This window comes from Neovison vison, chromosome 12 (assembly GCF_020171115.1).
Source record: "Neovison vison isolate M4711 chromosome 12, ASM_NN_V1, whole genome shotgun sequence".
Lineage (NCBI taxonomy): Eukaryota > Metazoa > Chordata > Mammalia > Carnivora > Mustelidae > Neogale > Neogale vison.
In genome coordinates, this window is record NC_058102.1 from 36,197,815 (window position 1) to 36,212,776 (window position 14,962).

Here is a 14,962-nt window from a genome sequence, read left to right on the forward strand (position 1 = left end):
GTACATTATTGTACATTATTGATTATACATTAGCCTTGATGTGTCTCTGTTTGACTCTCAATCTCTACCTTTTTCAAACTTTCTCCAATTTCTGTTAAAATCCATGACAGTGTTAAGTTTTGTTGCTATAGATTTTAAAAAAGGTTTACACGACACGTTTGTTATCAATGCTTTATTGTTGAAAACAAAATTGAAATTCTCTGGCACATAAAACAATTATTTCTACAAAAGGAAAGCCTACAAATCTTGATAATTTATACAAATAACAGTTTCTCAAAAAATAAAACTTTAATTTAGTAAACTTGTCTTGTGCTCTATATTTTTAGCACTGTCTGCAATAATCCACCATAAATCCCTGAGCGGAGACATTTTTTGACCGTGACTTTTAGTCCCCCCCAACCTCCCCCCACGTTGGTCAGTTACTAAGCCCAGCCCTGTAGTGAAAGGTGTCAGGGACATTTAGCTATTAAAGATCCATGCATTTTATGACACAGGCCCAATTATTAATGCTACTTGGGAACTGGGTCAAAATGAAGTGCCTCTACTGGTGCAATCACCGAACCTATTAAGAACCAAGTGTGTGAAAGGAAGAACATGAACAACAAAAAGACACAAAATGTTAAGACTAGGAAGTCATCATAGGTCAATAACTATTTAAATAAATAAAAATGTTAGACATTGAATTTATCTCTATATCCTTATATTAAATTCCTTATTTATTTACTTACTTTTTTTTTTTTTTTTAGCAATTGCCAATGCACTAGAAGATGAAAAATACACTTCAACCCACATTTTTGGTTTGACCACGGGTTTGCTGTTGTTAAATGTTAAATATCATTCTGAAGACACAGTGATTTAGTTATAATTTAACCTTTGGCCCCATCCATGAAATGTTTATGAAATAATATACACATTAGGAAGGCCTTTTTATTAATGCCATTAACAGACCTCTCTCACTACATCTGCCCTTCTTAAAAAAACTCTAATGCCATAGGAACACTACTTTAAATTCTTTATCCCACTTTACTCAGATATGTAGGAAAACATTTAAAATATGGAGAAAACATAAGATGATGTATTATGTATGTCCAGCCTCCTTTTAGTGGGGACGCTGACCGATATTTACATGAAGTGTTAAAGGAAAGGAGGAAAAGCTAATTTTCAGTTGCAAAGAACTGACTTAATGAATCAAGTTTTGTTTTGTTATTTTGCTATGGTAGAATAATAAATAAATAAATATGCAGGGTACTCTATAGCTACTTTCTCTATGAAGTTGATAGTGAACCCTTTTGCAAAGTTAATTTTTAGTAGCAAAGTTTCCAAGCCAAAAAAATGTTCGATAAATGTTTTTCTCTACTTCATTTTTACTTGTGTAATGATCACTGAAGTGGTTACTAATAGGTAAAGAAGTAAAATACCAGTATGCTAGTGGAATTAGTGTTCAACTGTGAAAAGCACTTGGCAGAAGACCTAGAAACACACGGGTTGATGCTATACTCTACTATCGCTTAAAATAGGTCATTTTTTGATGTCTTATAGGAAGAGCAAAACCAGTAAAAATTACTCCTTAAAAACAGCAGCATTGCTGTTTAGGAACCTATTAGAAAGGGATTAGCATTTTATACCAACTCTTTCTAAAATATAAAATCATTGGCAGCCATTATGATACACTTCTTTGCGCAGACTTGATTTTTTAAGTCAGTAACATCTGGGAAGCACATAGCACCTTCCCTTTTGTCTAACAGCTGCTGGTTAGTTATCCGAACTAGATCACTTTTAAGCTCTTTAGATGTAATCCTTATATAAGCATGTGCATTAACCAGGAAGAGCCATTTCAAAAGCCTTAGAATTAATACAATGAATTCTCCAAGGCAGTTTGGGGGAATATGTTGGTGACATTAAAATAAAAAATGCCTGCCGACACTTTTAAGGTCTCCCCAACCCGTCCTGCAACACCAGTGTGAAACGTAGTTAGCTCTGCTCAGAACACGAAAAGCAAATGCCGTCCAAAAGAAATGAAGACTGTGACATCCAAATCATAAAATGTTATGTGCGATAGTCAGGAAATAACTAGATTCTGACAGATCCTGATGTACTTTAAAAAAAAAATTTTTTTTTCCCTAAGTTTCAGAAATTGATAAGCAGGCTGTCCGGAAGAGGGAAGACAGCAGCGTCAGGACAACTGGCCAGCTCACTGGGATTCACACCACACTTGAATCATTCCCTATTAACACTTGATCTTAATAGCTTACCGGGGCTGAACAGACCCTCTGACTTCCTCTCACAGTGTTTAAGGAACAATAGAATTTCTAAATTAGCTTTCAAGAATGAGCAAAATTTGTAACTTAGATTCCCTCCCCCAGCCCCACCCTCCCCCACCCTCCCAATGCCATAAGATCCTGTTTTAAGTGCTCTGGTTTATAGTTCTATGGGTAACAATTACATCCTTCAGGAGGTTTCCAATGTTCCCCTTTTTGGTGTTAACGGCTGTGCCAACAACGAAGTGAATACTCCCAGAAGTGGCAGTGACCTCAGTGACCTCTGCCCCCATCTTGAAGTCCATACTAGCTCTTGTCATAGCACTGCTGGGAAGTTCTGTTCATTCATGAAGCCAGCTTCCTAATATGGAGGAGGGCGAGGTACTGCCCTCCAGTGTCAAGTCTTGGAAGTCTTTAAACCTTGCTTCTCCATGATATTCCACAGTTTGCGGAGATTGGACTGCGTGATGACGTCATCTGGCTTGAGCTGCAGCGCCCGCAGGTAGTTGGCCTCAGCCTTTTGCAGCCGGCCATTGAGATGGAGAATAGCTCCCAGGTTCATCAGAGCTGCCGGATACTAGAACCAGAGAGAGGGAGGAAAATGATTAAGAGTCTTGTTTCAAGCTTTCCTTCATGGAAGACAAAAATCTTCATCCACTTATGCAAATGATTCCCTTATGTCTGGAGGCATTTTATGGAAGCAATTTAACAATTTATACAAATAGACCAAGATAACTAGGAAGAAAAAAAAAAAGTTTTCAAACAGCTGGTGTACTTTGTGCTTTAAACAGGGCAGGCAGCTTGAAAAATATTCTTCTTTAATGAGAAAGCACAGGTTACATATGAAAACCTAGTAACCTAGTCAGACTGTACTTTTCTGAGAAAAAAGGTTAAAGTCCTACATTTTCAGATAAAACTGCGCTTTCTTTTTTCAACTCAATGCCAAGAAATACTAAGTTGGAAAACCTGATAAATCTACATCTACCCACTCTTTGTTTCCTCTCCTTAGCAATATCCCAGGCCACTTAGGCAAACATAAGTAAATAAGTTAAAATTTTGTAAAATCTTACTGATGTTTTCAGGGTAAAAACCCTGGAAAAAAAATTCAAATGTAACCACTAACATCCTTTCCAAATCTAATCCAAGTAGTTTAATGAGACAAAGATCTCCTTGTGAAGTCAATCTTTCAAACTTCTAATGGTGAATGCTTATTATAAATACAGCAAAATAACAACATACCAAAACAGATATAATATAGTACATAAAAATATAATTTCTGTAAGAAAAGTTTTATATTATTTGCTTAAAAGTAGTTGTGATTCTCCAACACAAAATTTTTTGTAATGTGTGATATTTGCAACACAAAACTATCATATGAAAGGCCAAGTTAAAAAAAAATATATCTATATATATATGAGTTATATACCATTAACTTAACACAATGGTCTCTATCCCCAAATTCTCAGACATTCACTAACAACAAAAAAGTCCTTCCCAAAAGAAAAAATACTTTGCTTCCTATCTACAAATAAAGGCTGTTCTGCTCTTGTCTTATTGCTGGAACTTTCTGGCTAACAGAGCAGCTAATATTTTGGCACTTACACAAATGCATATTTCAAATATCAGATAAAACTAAAAATGTTTATGCTAAGATTGTGTTTTCATTTTACAGATGGTGTCAACTATTAATTGTCCTGACAACTCTTTGATGCAGTGTAAAATAATTCACAATTATTTTTACAATTCAGTATTTTCACAAAATGTGTGCATTTTTCACCTAAATTCAAGTGAGTCCACTCTTTACTGCGAAAACAATTATTTCTGAACAAAAACCAATGCTGGGGGCAGGGCTGAATAGCTCAGAATAAACCAACTGGAAAGAGATGATCAGATATGGATTTTAAGAGGTCTGGATTTGAATTCTTGCTCAACCACCGACTGTAATCTTGGTGAGGTCTGCTATCATATTTTTCCTCCTTTTATTCTGCTTGAGGTAAACAGCACATGCATATTTATGATTTTTATGCTGTTATACATACTTTATAATTTTTATTTCAACGGCTACATAATGTCTCTGGATATATGGAAAAATTCTCTCAAGTCCTCAACTACGGGGCATTATTTTCAAACTTTTCTACATCCTTTTTTTCTTTTCCAAAAATAATATTGCAAATATAAGCTATGCCTGACCTTCAAAAATCTTTTTGGTCAGAATGACCCCATACTTATCAAGGAAAATACAGATGGTCAATTTCTAATTTTAAGTCCCAGTCCAAACAAACACAGCTCTAAATTACATGTACAATGAAGCTCCACCCTGGGAACCCAAAATAATACCACCTACTCTATCTTCCCAAAAGAACGTTGTTATCATTCTGCCCGTTATTATCTTGAGTTTCTTGATGCCTAGACATATTTCTCAATTATGTTCCCTCACAGAGCTTAGCACAACTATCAGTAAACAGATACTACACTAATGACAAAGTGTGTTCACAGTCTGAATTACTAGAGATGCTAAGTAGATAAAATGTTTAGACTTCCGCTATCCTGAGTGGGAAGAGAGGATACGGGGAGGGAGGACTCCAGTTGGAGACCATTCCTGGCTAACCAGAAATAGAAGGGACCCAGGGACGGGGGCTGAGAGAAACCAGATGGCTCTGTGGGGTAGTCATTATTTCTTGAATCACTTTTGTTATCGAAGTATCCATGCCTCACTATAATTACAATTCAAGGGATTATTAAAAACACTCAAAAGTCACAGAGTCACAATGCCTAGCTTCCAGTGCCAGTTCTGCCGTGTGCATTCAGACAAGTTGAGTGATCACTCGAGACCTCAGTTTCTTCCAGAAACGGGATGATAACAGTACTCGCTTTGCAGAATTGCTGCTGAGATTACATGAGAATACAATATTATGGGCTCTTCTCTCTTCTCCTCTGTCTCCCTATCATCTCAAAAACACAAAGCAGAAACTCCTGCCAGTGACCACGGAAAGCCAATGCTCTGGATCTGTGGCCTGGCTCTACCACCCTTCCCAGCTCCGTGGCCTTTCTCAGGCTAAAGCTGGAAGGGAGAGATGTGAATACACGTGGTGAAGAAGGCCCAACCACAGAAACAGGCTTTACTATTGTTACTAACTCACATCCCGGGTTCGTCTGTCCCTGGAACACTTTGAAGACACCTCCCTACCATCAAATGATGAAAAGGGAAAGCTGAATATCATTCTAGAAAAAGCACAATTAGGAAGTTTGTCATCAAAATGAGTTCTGAATGCAAATTATAATAGCATTTTTGGAATAACTTCAATTTTGCATTATCCACCCTAGCATGTTATTCATTAAAAAAATAATAAAAAATTGACATTAGGAAGTTAATCAGAGCCCATAAAAGTTTACATAAACTCACTGTGCTCCTTAAAGAGTAAAAAGCCAAGTAAACTAAAAATGTATACATTTAAGAACATAATATTTTTAAGCAGCTAGTGATTTCTATGTTTAGGTAATAACATTTTGGTCTGAATATATCTATCTTACTAGAATAAAAAAGATTTTTATTTTAAAAACCTACAAACACCTATCATTATCCAATACTTTAAAAAATATCACTATAGGGACACCTGAGTGGCTTAGACAATTAAGCATCTGCCTTCGGATCCAGTCCTGATCTCAGAGTCCTGAGGCTAAGCGCTGCATGGGGATCCCTGCTTGTCAGGGAGCCTACTTCTCCCTCTGCCTGCTGCTTGCCCTCCTTGTGTTCTCTTTCTCTCTGACAAATAAATAAATAAATAAAATCTTAAAAAAATAAAATGAAACATCACGATAGCTTCTTGCTTGAGTGAGTGGAAACTGAGGGAAACTGCATGTATGCCCAAACGTGATCCAAGTGACAGGTTCCACTGCCTTAGATAACAGCTTGGAAGTGTCAACAGTAATTTTGACATAAACAGTTTCATGTGTTTGTTAAAAATTTACAAATAAAACTAGATATAGGTTACTTTTTGTTATATGGTTGTTTTCTTTATTCGAAGACAAGGCATTCCAGCAGTGACCAGCAGTAGCTTACTGGATGCCCAAGGGACTGAATGCCTGTAGGTCTTCTAGTCTTGCCTCTAGTTCAGGGAGAAGCCTCAGCATCCCCTGGGAGTTTGGCAGAAATGCAGAATTTCAGGTACCAACTAGCAAATCAGAATCTGAACTTTAAAAAGTTCCCCAGGTGTTTTGTATACTCATCACACTTTGAGAAGCAGTGTTGTAGAGGTTATTTCCTGATCTTAAGTCGTGTTACTGTCCAACTTACGAGTTTCATATGGGAGAATGAAGTCACTTACAAAACAAAAAATACCAGATCAAATGTCTTTTCTTCCATGAAATGAATTCTTTTGGTCATGCCATTATTTAAAGTAGTAAATGTTCAAGTGAAACTTTATTAACAGAAGCTGTAAGTGACTAAATAGTAATAGACAGGAGGGGGCATAAAAAGCCTTTTGATAACCAAATAGGAGCATGTATAAGTTTGTGAACAGAATTAAAGACTCTGTAGCCACATAACTGAAAGGCAAGAGGTCCAGGTGACTGACTGTCTGATAACACACTGGCGTCGTTTCTCTCTGTCTGCTGTGACTCATGGGCTGAGGAACAGAAACCCAACCACAACGGCTGATGTCTTCCCTCACACACATCTTTTATTAAAGACAGCTGATGAAATTTTCAGCATGTTAACATGCAGCAGTCAGCAAGCTTGCAACCCAGTAAAATGGAGCTTGTGGCTCCGTACAACAAATGATACTGCCTCCCACTTCACAGACTAGAAAGGAGAACCAGACCTTTCTTATTTCCTTGAAAAAGACAGATGCTTTAGATCAAAAGGGCTGACTGGTAGCCATACCAAGGCAGCAGATGACGGCTTTTTCAAGTCTCTGGGGAATTGTGACTTTATGGTTACTTGACTGTGGTCTTTGGCTTATTTCTCCAACATTAGAGGAAATAAGCAAAATTCAAGTAATAGGTGTATAATGGGGTGGGGTAGAGCAAAGGCAAGATTATGCAGGTCTGATTCTAGTCTAACACCACCCAAGGAATTCAGGTGAGCTCATAAGCTATCCCAAGCACATGGGATTAGAAAACAAAGTTATTTCCCTGAACTTTACCTATTAAGTAGTCTTGGAGACATATCTATGGAGGAGGAATAGTAAAACCATATGGGCAATTAGGATTGGGCACTCATGTTTTCACTGAGAACAGGACTAAAAAGTAGAACTTTGAAGAGAGAATTTGGGTAGAACCTAAAAAATGGAAAAGAGCTTAGTTGAGATGGTCTGATGAGGCAGGAGTTGGAAATCTATACTACAATTGGGTCTTCTTTTTTTTGTTTGTTTGTTTTTAAAGATTTTATTTATTTATTTGACAGACAGAAATCACAATTAGGCAGAGAGGCAGGGGGGGTGGAGGGAATCAGGCTCCCCACTGAGCAGAGAACCTGATGCGGGGCTTGATCCCGGGACCCTGGGATCATGACCTGAGCCAAAGGCAGAGGCTTTAACCTACTGAGCCACCCAGGCACCCCAACAATTGGGTCTTCTTATCCCATCAGTGCCTGTGAACCACTTCCCTTTGGCGAGGGTAAATCAATAGGCAACAGAAGCTTTGAAAAAGATGAAGATAGAAATATTTGACCCATATTTCTAATTTTATAAATCTGCTTATTCCCATTTAGAGTGTTGCTGAATTCATCCATAGAGTCGTGTATTTACTGTTATATGAACTAGATAACTTTTGAGGAGGAATTTCTGAGGTTAGCCTTATCCAGCTACTAATTAATACACTAAATTTGGGGGATGTTTTCAAGATAACCACCTTTAACTTTTGAATATAATTTGAAAACTTAAAAATGACTTTTCCAAGCTGTTCTTAATGGATTCTCTTTTTCAAATAGTTACTAGCTTAACGAAGGCTACAAACTATCATTCAACAGTATTCATTCAGTTGAAATTGCTTACCCAACTGAATCTATTGACACTGCAGGAACTGTACCACGATGCTTAAAAAGTAATGGTATAAACTTAAAAAAAAAACCCATATTCATGAAAAAGAGTATTTACACATAAATTTAAAGGATTTCTTTCTATTTACTGTGCCTTGTGCACGTAGATATTTAGTAAGTAATTACTGAATTAAAGATTATCAGTCAGTCTTATGAAGAAAAAGTATCAAAGTTTTGATAACTTATTCCCGCTCTGCTCCAATATCATTCCTCCTCCTCTGTCTCACTGGCATGCTTAACAGTCAATGTCAAACTAGAAACCTGAATAAATTATCCTTGGTTTCTTGCCTTTCTTTATATACACATATATATGTACATCCAATTGTTAAATCTTGACTTTACCCAATCATCTCCCTTTAATTTGTCTTCTAATTCTTCTTGGTCCCTCTCTCCCTACTTGTTTTAAGCCCTAATCACCATTTCTTGGATTATTTAAATAAAATTATTTTAAGAAAGAAGAATAACAAGTGAATGGGTAGTTGAACAGATTAACAGGTGACAGATTAAATTAATGAATGAACACATGAGTAAAACCATGTGCAGGGTTATTACTATAAGTATTATAGGTATCCAAACAAAAGCTTCAGAGAGTACAAGAAAAGCGGTACTTGCCTAACAAATGAAGCTTTATAAAGACAACATAAACCCTCAAATATCTCTTGCTATCATACTACTGAACTCACCCCCATTCTCTCAAGAAAACCACCATTCCTGAAGTTGGTTATCATTCCAATACATTTCACACTTATATTTTTTGTACGCATAATAAATGGACAATCTTCTATAAGTTTTGATTTCATAAATTTGTCATCATCCATCATGAGATGTCATCCCACCAAGCACACTTAAGAAACCTGGATTTTTTGCTCATCGTTTTGTTTTTCAGATTTATCCATGTTCATATATGTAAGGTTCAGTTCATTCATTCCATTGAATGACTACCCATTCTCTTAAGGATGAACTTAGAAATTCTTTAAAAGAAGACTGCCACCCATATTCTTGTGGCTATCTCTATACATACTTATTGGGAGAGTTTTGAAGATTGGACCTTCTGGATCACAGAGGATCTGCATCTTTGGCAGATGTTACCAAGTTCTTCTTCAGTGTGGTTGTTAACAAATGTGCAAGCATCAACATGTAACAGGGGTTCTTTTATTCCGTCATCCTTAATGATACTTGACATTGTCTGACCCTTTAATTTTTGCAAATTTAAAATGGTAAAATAGTATCTTATTCTGTGTCTGACTTCTTTTCCCTGATTACTACAAAGGCCAATAACATTTTTGTGTTTATTAGCTTTTCCCTTTTTCTTTTCATTGTCCACCTGGTCTTTAACAATTAGACTGAATTTACCCAGGCTGAAGTTTTAAATGGATTCTCATTGTTTTTCAAATAGTTAGTGAATAACTTAACAAAGGCTACCTTCTATCATTCAGCTGTAGCCATACAGTTGAAATTGCTTACCCAATTGAATTTCCTGGAGCAGTATGGGTTGGCGCCTACACGGTGGTATTTGAAAATAAGGGAATTACACAGAGCTCCCACCACCTCAAAACAGCCCCAGATAGGACTGTCTGGTCTAGTGTTTTCCTGGTCAGTCACTTTCCCAAGACGGCTAATCGGATAAGTGCTGTTTCTAAGACGAAAAATCTGTTATGCACAAAATGGAAAATCCTCGATAGAGGTACACTTTCAATGTGGGTGGGAAGAGGACAGAAATCTGGGCACTAGAGAAGAGCCACAGGATCCACAATGATGTCTCGTAGCAATGCTGGGGAATCTTGGACGACGACATGTGGGTGAAGGCTGGCAGCTCCTAGTTAGCCCCACACAGAACTGACTTTTCTTTGTGGCCTGTTTCTGTCTTTATGTTCTTGCTGGCTTCCTTATTAGTTATTTTTCTTAGGGACAAGAAAATTTAAAGCAAACAGTATGCTTCGTATTCTCCCTCTCTTTATCACCCTCCATTTTTAATGCCACTGTCTCCTATATATCATCTGTTCCTAAATTCTGTCAGTCTCCTTTTGTCCTTCCATCTTCAATTCTTGCTTTGCCCCAATCTATCTCCCACGAAACCATTTGTCTTTTTTAAACACAAGTGGGGTTTCAGAGGGTCAACCTGTGCCTACAGCAAAGAATTCACACTCTTCAGCTCAGTGCCAAGAAACCGATTACTACATGGCACCCAAAAAAGCCCTCAATATACCCACTGAGTGAGCCATGTGAAACATCTATTTCTGCCATGTGCAATTTTGAGCATCATTTTTTTTTATCAGACTGCTTCTCTGACAAAGCCCTTCTTCCATTTTCTTTCCAGCCAACTTCTCATTTAAAAAAAAAAAAAGAGTTTAACAATATCTTATTCATACCTTACTTCTCTATGTTCCCATAGTACTGTCTACATACATTAATTACAACACTTACTACAATGAATTATATCTACTTGTTAAAAGCATCTGTCTTCTTTGCTGGAGAGTGAAACAGACAGTGAATTTATTTTAACTGTCTTTATAATGCTAGTGCCAGGCTCTGCCATATGAAAGAAATTCTCAATGAATGCCTGTTGAAAGAAGAAAAAAAAATTTGATTTAGCAGAAAGAGCTGACCTAGAAGAGGTGAATTCTAGCCTGATCTCAAAGTAACTTAATAAACATTTATTAAGCTCCTACTGTATGTCAAGGTTGCTGTCAGACACTCTAGAAAAGTGCCAAACAAGAACAGTATTTTTTTAGTCTGTATACAGTCTTAGCTAACTTTAACTGCACATTTGGCATTTATCACAAACTGTTTATGCCCCTCAAATTTATGAGATCCGTGTAACTGTTATCCATTCATTGTTCTAAGCACTACAGGAGACTTCACAGATGGATTCACTGCCCTCAAGATGTTTATAGTCCAGAGCATGGATACAAATTTTTCTTCTACAGAGAGGAATCAGAGATGTCTAGAAGGGTGAGCTGTGGAGGAGAGAGAGGGGAGATTACTTCCTTATGGCTCTGAGGCTATTAGACAAGACGAATTGTCAGGTTGCTTCTAGTCTTTGATTCTTTCAAAATGAGAATGGCATACAAACTTTTGAAATTGGTTGTCACGTCAAAATCAACTTGTTACTTTTTAGAAGTGTTTTCAGCAAACTGCTGAGAACAGAGCCAACAATGGACAGAAGCCCTAACAGAGAAGAGTCTGTATTTCAATTAGTTCGGAGATTAAGATGTCAATAGTGAGAGCCATGCTGTAACCTTTTTGAGACCAAATCAAAATGGGCCAAAAAAATCATATTAAAGAATGAAATACTGATACAGTAAACTAAAAGATCTGCTACAAAATTCTGTGATAAGACAAAAAATCCACATGTACTGCTGTAGTCTCAGTTCAGAAATGACAGTTCTTTGTAGTCATAGTTTGACTATAATCATATTTTGAATAAAGTATCTCTGCAAAAAGATTTACCAAACTGTACACATAGCAAGGGAAAACAACATGGGGGATTTATCAATGGCAAGGCAAACTCTGACAGATAATAGAAATGATTCATTGTGATTCTCAGTTTCAACACAGTATTTGCGTTTTTGAAATAGCTTTGAATAAAATAAAAGAGGTACAGGTGACAAGCAAGACACAACGCTGTATTAAGGGACTAGTTTCAGTATCTCAGTGACACATTTTATCCTGTGTGCTCAATCCTTCCCTCCTACATCTGCCCCATCCCAGCGGGTGTTGCAAGAATGTTCATTTAACTTTTATGATGGGTGTGATTGCCACAATGTGGAGTGCTATTCATTTCTATGGCAATCAAAATGCCAAAAGCTGTGGTTTGGGGGATAGCAAACAGTGATTGTAACAGAGTCATTTCAAAGGTGGTAGTTACTGCTAACAGAATTTAAAGTGCACATACTAAATTAAGACTGTAACTCAGAAATTATTCTTCACTGGAGATTATTCTATTTCAAAGACAGGTTTTCCTGATGTCCTTAGTTTCCTAAGAACATCTCTTACATGATCCAAATGGGAAGCTTGGATTTCAGGCCACCTAAGTGTCACTCATGGCTTTTATAAAAGGCAATCAGTATGCTATTTATCTTGATTGGCGATAAGCACGTAGTTCATCATTTGAAGTAAAACTATAAATAAAAGTTCTATGTAAGTGAGAAAACATATGACTTAAACTGCATGCAGATTAGAAGAACGAAAATAAGTAGAATTTATGAAGGTTAAAAACCTTAAAGGAATGAAATCTGGGAAAGAATCTACACCACAGGCAAAATCTATCTGAAAAACACCAAGAGCTGTCTTTGCTCTTAAAAATGCGGATATCTGCTACGAAAACCTACAACATCTTCTTTTCCTTTTCTTTGAACCAAATTCCTTGTCTGTTTCCAAATGTGATTTAAGCAACATAATTCACTCTACACTTGATTCGCTTCTTTTTGGTATGAAGGGGAGGGAAGAACACGTGCATGCTTTCTCAATCATAACGGTATTACGCAGAAAGATTTCCAGCTGTGTGGGCCATCCACATGCGTATGTGTGAAGCATGAGTTTGAATATATCTAATAAAATGATGCTCATTCCAAGGAGTTGAAACATGTCCCTGGGGTAATTATGTTGTTATTAAAATGTATCTCAGAGATACGCTGGAAGTTGAGATTTGAGTTTACAATACTTAAGAACTTAATTGTCATGGGAGAGAAAGGCCGAGAAAAACATTTTTTTTTTTTCCTTTTTTCTTTTTTTTGGAGGGACTGGCTTTTTTTGTCACGCAAATAGATCATCTGATTTTTTTTTTCATCTGATTTAAAAAAAAACACACACACACACAATGCAGCAAGAGCTACAGACATACTACATTGGGTGTTGAGTTTAAGAAGTTGATGGGCACCAGGTGTTACATGCAACTGATGAATTACTGAACTCTACATCTGAAACTAGTGATGTTCTGTATGTTAGCTAATTGAATTTAAATACAAAGAAGGGACATACTACATTGACAAAATCCAAGTTACAACTGGGGTAAAGATTCAACAGATGCCATGACAATCAAATTCAGGAAAATGTTTTAAACCTATGTGTGTATCACTTCTCCAACTGACTTCTATGTTTGTCAATCAATAGATGTGATCAGATGGAAGTCAACTGAAAGATTCCCCTCTGCATATTGTTGAAATGACAAATTCCTGAACAGGCTTATTGAAAATAATCATTAAAAAAAAAACATGGAAATGAGCATGTCAGAGACCTCAAAACAGTAGATTAAATGAAATTTAGAGCAGGCATACATGCTTTAAAGATGAGTAAGACATGTTTTTCCTTTGACAAAGCAGATAAGCAGGATTCATTCAAGGGTGACAGTTTCATTCAGATCAATCACATTTCAACCTGACATTAGAAGGGAGCAACTGTCCACCCACAGAATGAATATGAAGAAATCTGTTTCACAAAGAGAAGTGACCATAAGCTTCACACACACAGCAAGTGGAAAGTTTTGTTAACACTCTCAGTTAGGATGACCAGATCAAACATAACAAGCAGGGGTAAAGCAATCCCTACAGAAACTATAAATCTTTCCAGGGACTAAAAATAAAATGTAAACACACTGCCTGATGCCTGGCATTCTATTTGCACTTTTATAGGACCAAGACTTTGTTGATACATGCTTGGAAAAATAGTGATGCAAGGTCTTCACACATCATTTCAAAAAATATTCCATCAGGACACCAATCAAGGTGAAACCATGCTGACTCCAAGCCAATACACTTGCCAAAGTGTCACACTTGCTGAAAATGTAAAAATAAACATGGCATGTGTGTATCTAAATTCATGGCAAATCAAGACAGGTTGAGTGGCAGAACTTCTGCCTCTCACACAGTATAACCTCACATAGTACCCTTAAGATCCCCACATTCAACACAACTTTTGCCTTTATTTTTGAAATGTTCATACCCAAAATTGCTACATTCAGACTGTATCAATCATCTAATTTCAAGCCTGTACAGTTAGCACATTTTTATATCTTCAAGATGGTTTTAAAGGTGGGCTTGATGACATTTTTTTGGCATAATAGCTTCCTAAATTGTATATGATATGATTTTGTATCGCCTTTACCTACTCTACCAATGTCTTCTCTTTTCTCTGAGAAACTCTATTTTTTAAAATGATACACCCTTACTTTCTTGCCTCCCTTCCTTGGTCTATTCAGTTAACATAAAACAAAGAACCAAGCAAATAACAAGCAGTCAATAAAGCAATCACACCGATCCAGAGTCCAACCAATTGCTGGCCTCAGATATATTTACTGGATACTTATTTATTCTTATGCCACAAATAATAACTCAAATGAGACTTGAAGAAGGAAGAACAAGATAAAATATTTTGAACCCAATGACTGATACTCATATGCTAACTCTGACTTCTTTTAGACTTATCTTCCATACTGAGCTAGGGAACCAAAATGATTATGTGATACATGCCAACTATATTTATAAAAATCACACAGTAATACATTTTTACCTCCTCAAAAAAAAAACATCATTTTGCATTGGTAATACAACAACCTTGAATAGTGATCTGATATTTAACTACAGAAGAACTTAGCCACATATCTCTTCTACCAAGGATTCATGTTGAACAAGTAAAACATAAAGGTCTTTTCTAGAAGTACAAGAAAGGC

General features: G+C 36.7%; 1 protein-coding gene across 1 annotated transcript in view; it reads right to left on the minus strand.

Moving 5' to 3' along the window:
* Nucleotides 1–2,390: 2,390 nt before the first annotated feature.
* The window catches only part of TMTC2 (transmembrane O-mannosyltransferase targeting cadherins 2), a 448,793-nt gene continuing 436,221 nt past the window's right edge, over nucleotides 2,391–14,962 (minus strand). Inside the window, exon 12 of the mRNA XM_044227017.1 lies at nucleotides 2,391–2,835. Within this exon, the coding sequence (XP_044082952.1) occupies nucleotides 2,656–2,835 (180 nt within the window). The 3' untranslated portion in view covers nucleotides 2,391–2,655. The remainder of the gene's footprint in view (nucleotides 2,836–14,962) is intronic.